The 11,002-nt window shown below is 47.0% G+C and overlaps 1 protein-coding gene across 11 annotated transcripts in view; it reads left to right on the top strand.

The window, feature by feature from the left end:
• The first annotated feature begins 669 nt into the window (after positions 1-669).
• The window catches only part of TUB (TUB bipartite transcription factor), a 96,047-nt gene continuing 85,714 nt past the window's right edge, over positions 670-11,002 (top strand). For 4 of the 11 annotated variants that reach the window (XM_066366275.1, XM_066366262.1, XM_066366294.1 and 1 more), the window contains exon 1: positions 1,541-1,618. Coding sequence is in view for 2 of the 11 variants with exons in the window: in XM_066366301.1 (XP_066222398.1) it covers positions 807-937 (131 nt within the window). In the remaining 9 variants the exon portion in view is untranslated. Of the gene's footprint in view, positions 938-1,363; positions 1,619-11,002 lie in introns of those variants that run through there. The other 7 variants (XM_066366287.1, XM_066366280.1, XM_066366301.1 and 4 more) reach the window with 6 other exon arrangements.

Raw genomic sequence — 11,002 nt, 5'->3', positions numbered from 1 at the left:
GAGGATCTGGTCCTTGGTAAATACTGGTTAACGCTGCACTGGGGCAGCTCTGAGAGTCATGGAAAAACCAGTGATTACAGATCTGAATGCATTCTGCATGGCGGCAAACTCCAAAGCTATTGAGACCAAGTTATGTAAGTGACAGAAGCTGGATGTCTGGGGCCTGAGACCACATGGGAAGACATACTGCCCGTAAGGATAGCAGCCACTTCTCTGCTCTGTATCTCCCATGCTGAATGCAGGCCAAAGGGTGCCAGATTTTCTTAGTTTTCAAGAAAGGACAAAAAGCTGGATCTATTAAATCTCATTTTTTAAGTGTTGTCAACTTAGTGGGGCAAACCTGTACTGGACAAGCAAAAACATACTTGTGGGCTGGATGCAACAGGTGCTCTGCCAGTTGCAAGCCCTGTAACTAAGGGTTAACAAGTAAATCTTTCACAGGAGTTGCCCCTGATCCTTGGATTAGTGTAGCTCACCCTACACCCTGCACTCCACCTCCACTCGCCCTGGGAGCCAGTGTGCTAGCGCAGCCTCCCCACAACTGTATTTGGAAAGTCCTTCCTAGGCTTCCGTGACCTTGCAAAGAGATTACACCTGTAAATCCCCGCAGGCAGTGTTGGAGGGAGGGGGGCGGGGGACTGGAGGTGCCGGCTAGCTCTCCCTCCCCATCCCACCCCGCTCCGCACAGCAGACCCAGCTCTCCTCTTGGGCCAACCTCAGCCAGATGTAGACAAAGAAGACAGTGTCCGCTAGTTAAGGCAACAGCTGGATTTAGTGAAGGGCAAGCACAAAGGAAATAAACAGAAATGGACGGCCTAGAGATGGGATTGTTCACAGAGCTTGGTCCTCGGAACCCAAGAGAGCCACAGTATGCTGCAGAGCGGGGCCAAGGGAATCCAGTGAGGAAGGAGGGAGGAAGAAGTGGATTTCTATTCAGGTAACTAGAGGACTGAGTCCCAACAGTTTTCGGAGAAGGGGTATCCCGGAGGTTAAAGGACTTCCCAGCTTGGGGAAAAGGGGCGGAAGAGGTAAGGGAAATTTTCGAAATTCCGGGGTTGGGTATTCCATTCCTGAGAAGGGGGGCAATTGACGGTGGAAGGTTAGAGGGAGTGAACGAAGACCCCACACCCCCACCAACCCCCGCGCTGGAGAGGAAGGGCCATCTGTGCAGAGGGGGCTTGGGTACCGGGCGCGTTTCTCCTACTGCAGGAGGAAGGAAAGCAGTCCCTGTCCCGGGAAGGTTTGAAAGCGCGGTGCCCTAGTGACGCCGAAATAGATGGAGCGTTGCCATGGCGACGTGGAGCACACATCAGAAATAAATAAATAAGCAGCCGAGGCTGCAGCACACGCGCCCCCGCGAGACTCAGCGCGGGGGAGGGGGCCCCTCGGGCTTGAGTCCCCGCAGCCCACGCGTCCCCGCCATTGGCAGAGCCGGAGGGGGCGTTCCCCCCACCCCCCGGGGAGCAGGCTGGGGGGGCGATGGTACAGTCCTCCGGCCCGCAGCCAGCGAGCTTCTAACCCGGTGCAGCCTCCGCCGCCGCCCGAGGATCCCGGAGGCGGCGATGGAGGGAGTCAGTAGCCACCGGACCCTGTCCTACAGCCGCTGGAGCTACGACAGGTAGGGCGGGCGCCAGGAGGATGGACTCCGCGGGGCCCATCGATGCTCGCTTACTGCGAGAGCAGCCGGCGTTCCCGCGGGTGAGAGCTGCCAGACCCTCGAGCATCCGCGACATCGGTACCGATAGCCTCGAATGTGCGAGACCCGAGTTGAGTGAGGGTGTCTTCACACCTGCGGGCAGAGCTGTTAGAGAGGGGCACGGGCCACAGGGGCCAGCGAGCTGCCACCTACACCCCACCCCACCGCTCCGCGGCGTCAGTCGGCGCAGGAGCCGCGTAGAAGAGCGCCGACCGGCTGCGGGCGACCCTGCGGGTGGGGCAGGGGGTGGGGCGCCGCTGGCTCCAGGCCCGCCGCTGGGGTCTGTGCCCCGCGGGACCCTCGGCGGGGGAATGGCTGGCTCCCGGCACAGTGTGCCCGCCCGCCCCGCGGGGCAGAGAGCGGCTGCCCGCGTGGGCGGTGTGGAGCCGCGCCGCCCACGCGCTGGTCTGGGAGGAAGGAATCATCCTTCCTGGCGAAGTGGGGAAAATAAGGACAGTGGAGTGATTTGGAAAAGTGGAGTAGATATTTTTCCGAAATTTTGTCCTTTCTACTCTTTTTTTGGTGTGTTAAATGTTACCTCTCTTTAAAAAATGAAAACATGATAGTAGATAGATTTTTGTTGTTTTTAAAGTTCGTAATCCCGTGTTGATCTTCAGAATTCTGGATTTTTTTGTTTTTATCCATGGCTCGAAATGGTGAGCACTGAAGAAAAACTTCCTTCAATGGCTGCGCTCTCCTCTTTGAAGACCTGCTTCCTACTGCTCTTTCCCTGCAGTCTGCTGAAAACCTTCTTGCATCTCTGACAGCTCTTGCTTTCCCAGATTCAAGGGAACAGGTGTTTCTTGTACTCCAGGCTAAGGCCCCTTGCTCCGAATCCCCATCTCCCTCCTCCCTCCTCCCTCCTCCTTTCTCCCTTCTCCCTTCTCCCTCCTCCCGGCTCTCCTCAAGTCCCTCTCTTGATTGGAGATCTTTTCTCAGCTTTTAAACCGACTCAGGTTTGTCCTGCCTCCCTTCTCAAGATGGGTGCAACTGGGCCCCCCTCTTTCTTTCTTTTTTTTTTTTTTTTTTGCTTTCATTGCCTCCTTTGTGGGGGTAAAAAACTGTTCTAGTCTGTTTCCTCATCAACCCTTCCTTGCACAATACTAACAGTCTCCTTGCTGTCAGCTCACAGCCCCAGTGACCGTGCCCTTTGGAAAAGCATTGCTGTCTGTGGAGAGGAACTCTAAAATGACTGAAATAGAAAACTTAAAATAACAAAGCCTTCCAGCTTGTGGTCTGATGCCAAATCCCGTTCATTCACTTATTCAACAAACACTGTATGGAGTGCAAACTATGTGCTGGGCCTTGAAGATAAGGAGATACAAAGACATAAATCCTTCCCCCAGATGAGCTCACAAGACTCTAGTAGAAATAAGTAGTAGCATATGCCAACGATCTAATACCTATATAGGAGGAAAACTTTAAAGCAAGAATTCTGTATAGTTCCTAATCTTTTTTCCTGCAAAAACAAACAAATAAAAGCAGTTGTTAATAATGAACTATCACTTTCCAACACTAGACTATGGCTTCTGCTCCCACCACATCTTTGAACCTGGGAAACCTCTGTCCTTCAGGTCCCCATTGAAATTGACCTGTCTCCTGATTCTCAGGAAAACACTGCATGATTTGTTTGCATTTCCTAGAATTTTATGCACATGGAATTGTTCAGTATGTACTCGTTTTTAGTCTGGCTTCTTTCTCTTTTGTTTTTCTTTTCTTTCTTTCTTTTTTTTTTAAAGAGAGAGACTGGGAAGCATCAACTCTCAGTTGCTTCACTTTGTGCACTGATTGCTTTTTTTTTTTTTTTTCATTTTTCCGAAGCTGGAAACAGGGAGGCAGTCAGACAGACTCCCGCATGCTCCCGACCGGGATCCACCTGGCATGCCCACCAGGGGGCGATGCTCTGCCCATCTGGGGTGTTGCTCTGTTGCATCCAGAGCCATTCTAGCGCCTGAGGCAGAGGTCATGGAGCCATCTTCAGCGCCGGAGCCATCTTTGCTCCAGTGGAGCCTCAGCTGCGGGAGGGGAAGAGAGAGACAGAGAGGAAGGAGAGGGGGAGGGGTGGAGAAGCAGATGGGTGCTTCTCCTATGTGCCCTGGCTGGGAATCGAAGCCGGGACTCCTGCACGCCAGGTCGATGCTCTACCACTGAGCCAACCGGCCAGGGCGCTTCTTTTTTTATTTTTATTTTTTTACAGAGACAGAGAGTCAGAGAGAAGGATAGATAGGGACAGACAGACAGGAACAGAGAGAGATGAGAAGCATCAATCACCAGTTTTTTGTTGTGACACCTTAGTTGTTCATTGATAGCTTTCTCATATGTGCCTTGACCGCGGGCCTTCAGCAGACCTAGTAACCCCTTGCTCAAGCCAGCGACCTTGGGTCCAAGCTGGTGAGCTTTACTCAAACCAGATGAGCCCACGCTCAAGCTGGCAACCTCAGGGTCTCGAACCTGGGTCCTCTGCATCCCAGTCTGATGCTCTCTCCACTGCGCCACCACCTGGTCAGGCTGATTGCTTCTTGTATATGCCTTGATCCAGGATCAGACTTTGGGTTCAGGCTGAACCAGTGACCTCTTGCTCAAGCCAGCGACCTTGGGGCTCAAACTGACAACGTTTGGAATTGAATTGATGATCCCTGCTTGCTCAAGCCAGCAGCCCCGCACTCAAGCTGGCAACCTTGGGGTTTTGAACTTGTGACCTCAGCACTCCAGGTTGATGCTCCATCCTCTGTACCAGCACTGGTCAGGCTCGCTAGTCTGACTTTTTTTACACAGCGGAGTTATTTTGATTTTCTTCCATGTTGGGTCACAAATTAGTAGTTCATTTTTCTTTATTGCTGAGTAATATTCCATTATATGGAGATACCGTCATTTGTTTATACATTCACCTGTTGGTAGACACTTGGGTTGTTTCCACTTTTCGCCTATTACAAATAAAAATGTGACATTATGCATAAGTCTTTGTATGGATATATATTTTTGTTTTTCTTCGGTAAATACCTAGGAGTTGACTGACTGGATGATATGATAGGTGTACATTTAACTTTTTAAGAAACAAACAGTGTAACTTTTCCAAAGTGGTCATACCATTTTACATTCTCAAGAGTAGGTATGAGAATTCCAATTCTGCTACATCCTTAAGACAAGTTGGTATACTCAGTCTTTTTCATTTCAGCCATTCTAGGAGGCACGTAGTAGAATATCGTTGTTATTTTGCTCTACCTTTCCCTGAGGACTAATGATATTGCGCATCTTTCCATGTGTTTATTTGCCATCCAAATCTGTTCTTTTGGGTAGTATATCTGTTAAAACATTTGTCTTAGTTTTTAACTGGGTTGTTTCCTTGTCCTTGAGATCTGAGAGTTCTTTGTATCTTCTGAATACATGTCCTATATCAAATGTATGACTTCCAAGTATTTTCTCCAAGTCTGTGCCTTTCTTTTCATTCTCTTATGTATTTCAAAGAGCAGAACTTTTTACTTTTGATGCAGTCCAGTTTATCAATTTGTTCTTTTATGGGTTGTGCTTCTGGTGTCATATCTAAGAAATCATTGCCTAACTTGAAGTGACAGGTTTCTTCTAGGAATTTTCTAATTATAGAATTAATATTTTAGGCCTGTGCTCTATTTTGAGTTAACTTTTGTATATGATATAGGGTTCATTAAAAAAAAAGGCAGAGATCTAATGGTTCCAGCACCATTTGTTGAGAGGACTTTCCCTTTCTTTTTCAGCTTTATTAAAAGACTTTGTCCTTACATTTAATTTATTTCTGTACTATGTATCTGCGTCACCAGTGTATTTGTCTTTCTTGACAGCAGTGACACTCTGTCTTGATTACTATAGCTTTATAATAAGTCTTGAGTTTAGGCTGTTCAGGACTTTCAACTTTGTTTCTTGTTTTTCCAAACTAGAACACCTATTTATGACTCCACAATTGTGAAGGACCCTTTATAGTTATTACAGTGGCCCTACCCAGGGCCCATCTACAACCAGAATCTAGCTAGTTGGCAAGTCAGATCCAAAGGTTGCTTGGTGAGTGTGGAGTCAAAACAAGAGAGAAGGAATGACTGGGGGTGGGGGGGGGGGGAGGTGCTCTTCCACCCGAACCCTGGAGAAACCAGGATGTTGTTTTTCAAAGTTGTTGTGGCTATTTTAGGTCCTTTTCAATTTTACAGTAATTTTAAATGAGATTTTCCAGTTCTACAAAGAACAAACAAAAAAACCCTGCTGGGGTTTTGATTAGGATTGTGTTGTCTCTACTGATCGATTTGGGGAGAGTTGAGGTATAATAATATTGGGCCTTCCAACTTATGAACATGGTATATTTCTGTTTATTTAGATCACCTTCAGTTTCTCTCAGGCATATTTTGTAGTTTTCAATGTGTAAGTTTCTCACCTCTTTTGTAAGATTTATCCCTAAGTATTGCATATTTTTTGTTAATATTGTAGGTGGTATTAAAGTTTTTTCTTGTTCAGTTGCTCATTACTAGTGTATAGCAATACAATTGAGGTTTTGTGGTAAAATATGTATAATCAAATTTAGCCATTTCAGTGATTTCTTTTTTTTTTCTTTTCACTTTTCTGAAGCTGGAAACGGGGAGGCAGTCAGACAGACTCCTGCATGCTCCCGACCGGGATCCACCCGGCATGCCCACCAGGGGGCGATGCTCTGCCCCTCTGGGGCGTCTCTCTGTTGCATCCAGAGCCATTCCAGCACCTGAGGCAGAGGCCACAGAGCCATCCTCAGTGCCCGGACCATCTTTGCTCCAATGGAGCCCTGGCTGTGGGAGGGGAAGAGAAAGACAGAGAGGAAGGAGAGGGGGAGGGGTGGAGAAGCAGATGGGCGCTTCTCCTGTGTGCCCTGGCCGGGAATCGAACCTGGGACTCCTGCACGGCAGGCCGACGCTCTACCACTGAGCCAACCGGCCAGGGCCCATTTCAGTGATTTCTAAGTGTACAACTGAGTGGCATCAATTACCTTCACAATGTTGTGTTACCATCACCACTATTTCCAAAACTTTTCATCACCCCAAACAAGAGCTCTGTGCTCATTAAGAGGTAACTCCTTATTCAACCTTCCCCCAGCCCCTTGTGGCCTCTAATTTACTTTGTGTGTCTATGATTTGCCTCTTCTAGATATTGCATGTAAGTGGAGTCATAACAATATTTTTCTTTTGTGTCTGGTTTATTTCAGTTAGCATATAGTTTTCAAGGTCCATCCACATTGTAGCATATATGAGAACTTTATCACATTTTTGACCAAATAATATTCTGTTATATGCATCAACCACATTTTGTTTATCCATCAAACTGTTGATGTCCACTTGGATTGTTTCTATCTTTTGGATATTATGAAAATGCTGTTATGTCATGGCTGGGTAGCTCAGATGGTTGGAGCATTGTCCCGATACACCAAGGCTGTGGCTTCAATCCCTGGTCAGGACACATAGAAGACTCAACCGATGAATGCATAAATAAGTGGAACAAGTCAATGATTCTCTCTCTCTCTTTCTCTCTCTCCCTCCCTCCCTCCCTCCCCCCTTCCTCTCTCTCTCTCTCTCACTAAAATCAATTTAAAAAATGTTTTTTAAGTAAAGAAAATGCTGCAATGAACATTGATGTGCAAATGTCAGATCCAGTCTCTGTTTTCAGGATATATATATACACACACACACCTAGGAGAGGAATTGCTGGATCATATGATAATTGTATGTTTAGCTTTCTAAGGAACCACCAAAATGTTTTCTATAATGACTGCACCATTTTATATTCTTACCAGCAATGTATGAGGGTTCTCATTTCTCTACATCCTTACCAACCCGTTATTTTCCATTTCTAAAATATGATTAGTATTACTTTATTATTATTATATCCATCCTAGGATGTATGATATGGTTTTTCATTGTGGTTTTGATTTGTATTTCCCTAATGACTAGTGATTTTGAGCATCTTCTCATGTGCTTATTGTCATCTGTACTTTGGAGAAATGTCTATTCAAGTCTTGTGCCCGTCTTTTCTATCTGTAAAGAGAATTTTTACAAAATTAATACCCTGTTGTAATCAGAAGCCCTTCTTGTCGCTGTCCCCTGACACAAGGATGACCACCATCCTTACTCCCATCAAGCTGATTTCTAACAGCAGAGATTAGCTTTGCTGATTTTAATGTAAGAGTATCAACTCTACTCTTTTTGCGTCTTCTTTTTCAAGCTTGATAGTAGATGCATCGTGTTTTGGTGTGCAGTGTGCAGTGTGTTTGTTCCCACTGCTGTGTAGTATTTGTTCTACTGTATGAATTTACCACCATCATCTCTTCCACTGTGATGGGCACTTGGCATGATCCAAGGTTTTGGCTGTTATTAATAGTGGACATTTTTTTTTTTTGTATTTTTCTGAAGCTGGAAACGGGGAGAAACAGTCAGACAGACTCCCGCATGCGCCCGACCGGGATCCACCTGGCATGCCCACCAGGGGGCGACGCTCTGCCCACCAGGAGGCGATGCTCTGCGCCTCCGGGGCGTCACTCTGTTGCGACCAGAGCCACTCTAGCACCTGGGGCAGAGGCCAAGGAGCCATCCCCAGCGCCCGGGCCATCCTTGCTCCAATGGAGCCTGGGCTGCGGGAGGGGAAGAGAGAGACAGAGAGGAAGGAGAGGGGGAGGGGTGGAGAAGCAGATGGGCGCTTCTCCTGTGTGCCCTGGCCGGGAATCGAACCCGGGACCTCTGCATGCCAGGCCGATGCTCTACCACTGAGCCAACCGGCCAGGGCCTATAGTGGACATTTTAATGGCTGTCTTTTTGTTGATATTATTATTGTTATCATTGGCTTGCTATTTTTCTAGCTTTATTGAGGTATAATTGATGTATGGAAATTATGTAGATTTAAAGTATACAAGTTGGTGTTTTCATATAGCAAGTTTCATATAACGATGGTGTGTTATGTACTGTTGAGTCGGCCCCTTAGGCCAATACCACACTGTTTTGATTGCTGCAGCTTTGTAATCATTTTAAATAGGAGATAAGGACAAGGAAGCAAGACATGACCTGTACTAAACATGTCTAGGGAAGGCTGGGACTCCCAAGGCACAGGGTTGCTGAGATGGCATCAAGGGGACAGTGTGAAGAGCTTGAGCTTGGGTATCAGATAAACTTGGTCTGAATCCCAGCTCTACCTCTTACTCGCTGTCTAAATATAGCACAGGAAGGGAAAATCCTTCCTGTTTTGGATGGTTATAGAAATCACATCTGCCACTTGTGAAAGTAAAAGAATCAAAAGCCTGGTAAGAAGTGTATTAAGTAAATTGTTACTTAATATTCTGTAGTCTCAATTTCCCCATTTGTAAAATAGGAGCAATGATTTTCTTACAGCGAAAGGTCATTGTGAGAACTGAGTGAGAAAATGTTTCTGTAGCCTTTCAGATGGGCTGTGAGTTAGCAGAAAGACCACACACACATTCGCTGTAGGATTAGGTGAAGTGAGTTCCTGATTTAATTTACCCGGAGTTTATTGGTGACAAGGGGACCGCAGTGGCCAGACGTTTCCTACAACATATCTTGGTATAACTTTCTTCTGGCCCCTTGGTTCCCAAACAGGCCACACAGTTGCCAGTGATACTTTCTGCACAGGTAGGTTTCTGTCAAGTTGAGAAGTAGCCAAATTCTTACTGTAAAGTAGCCCTTTTGTAGAAAGGCTTACTTTACCATTCCAAGAGAACTTGATACTAACAGAATTTGTGCTTCTGTTTTCAAAAATCAGGCTCTCCTGGTTCTAAATGTAACTTCATGCCAGCAAAGCCACATCCTATTGGCTGGGGTGGGATTGGGTGGGGCTGGGTGGGAGGCGAAGCCAGAGTCAGTGTCTGGATGCTACTGAACTATGGCTCTGGCTTCTGCATTCTCGTGTTCCAGAAAGCTGTTTCTCATTCCTTTACAGTATTCGCACAGTACATTTGTGACCTTTGGAAAACTACTGAACAGCTGAAGGCATAGTTTTTCTCATCTTTAAATTGGACGTAATAATAGTAACTCTCTTATAGGGTTGTTGTGAGGATTAAATGTGTTAATATATGTAAGGCTTAATCAGTGTAGAGTGCTTGAGACAGTGTCTGGCACATAGGAAGTGCTATTTAATTGTTAGCTATTGTGATTTTTTACCTGGCCCATAGCAGGGCTTTTCCACTAACATCAGGACTTTTCCATGGAAATGAATCTCTAAGCTGGGCCATTCCTAGATACAAAGATAGGTGTGGTGACTCAGGCAGGCCCTCCCCCAGTGTAATCAGGAGCTCTGTGCGAGGAGTGGGCAGGAAAGCATGGATCAGCACGGCATCTAGGGAGGCAGGCTCGGGATTGGAAGGGCATAACTAATAAAGAGTTGGCAGGAACCAGTCGGGACCAGTTGAGTAAGAGGAACACAGTTATAGGACCTCTAGGCTAGGGATGAGAATCAAGGTCACATGGGGACTATGAGGCTGGAGACTTTAGCTGGTGCCTGAGGTATGGGTGATAAGATTTAGCTTCCCCAAGAGGAACTGAGCCTTTAGCCCCAGTGGAGAATTCACAAGTAGATCAGCAGCTGAAACAGACCTCTCTGTCAGGACGTGGACCTGTAACATAGCTGCAGAGAGACCACCTGAGAGAGGTCTGAAGAATTGGCTAGCAAACTCTAGTCCTGACTGCCAGGGGGTCAAAATCAGCAGAGAAGCTGGCAGGAACTGGGCAGCTGCAGGGAAGACCAGGCCTGGGGACAGCAGGCTGACCACTGTGACATATAGGTCATTAGCAGTTTATTCTGAAATAAGAAGGCAACACTTTTACTGTCTATACACTGGGTTTTATGAAGCGGACGGTGTATTGGAAGGAGCACTGTGAAGGGAGTCAGCAGTCCAGGATTTGATTCCAAGTGCCCTACTAATTCCCATTCTGGATCTGGGACTTTTTTCCCCTGAAGTTGAGGGGGCTGGACTGGTTTGACTAATCACTCATATAGCTCTTGGGTTCTGTAAATACATGACCTGTGGCCTCCGTGTGTGTTCTGTGATTGGAAAGGCCAGGGTGGAGGGATGAGAACAGGGCAGGCTGGGGTTGGAGGCCCTGGCCATGGCAGTACCAGTGAGGGGCTGTCGGCAGGGGCAGCAGAGGTAGCCACCAGAGGCAGGTGATTGGGGGACCTGCTTTGCTCCATAGCTTTTTAGAAACTTGTCTCTCGGTAGATTTCTAGCAGTACAGGATCAAGACGACTAGACTGGGTGGGGCAAATGGGAATGGTGGCACCCAGGTCATTGGAGGAATAGCTCTGCTGAAGACAGTA

The sequence above is a fragment of the Saccopteryx leptura genome, chromosome 1 (assembly GCF_036850995.1).
Source record: "Saccopteryx leptura isolate mSacLep1 chromosome 1, mSacLep1_pri_phased_curated, whole genome shotgun sequence".
Lineage (NCBI taxonomy): Eukaryota > Metazoa > Chordata > Mammalia > Chiroptera > Emballonuridae > Saccopteryx > Saccopteryx leptura.
This window is presented reverse-complemented; position numbering and strand designations above follow the sequence as displayed.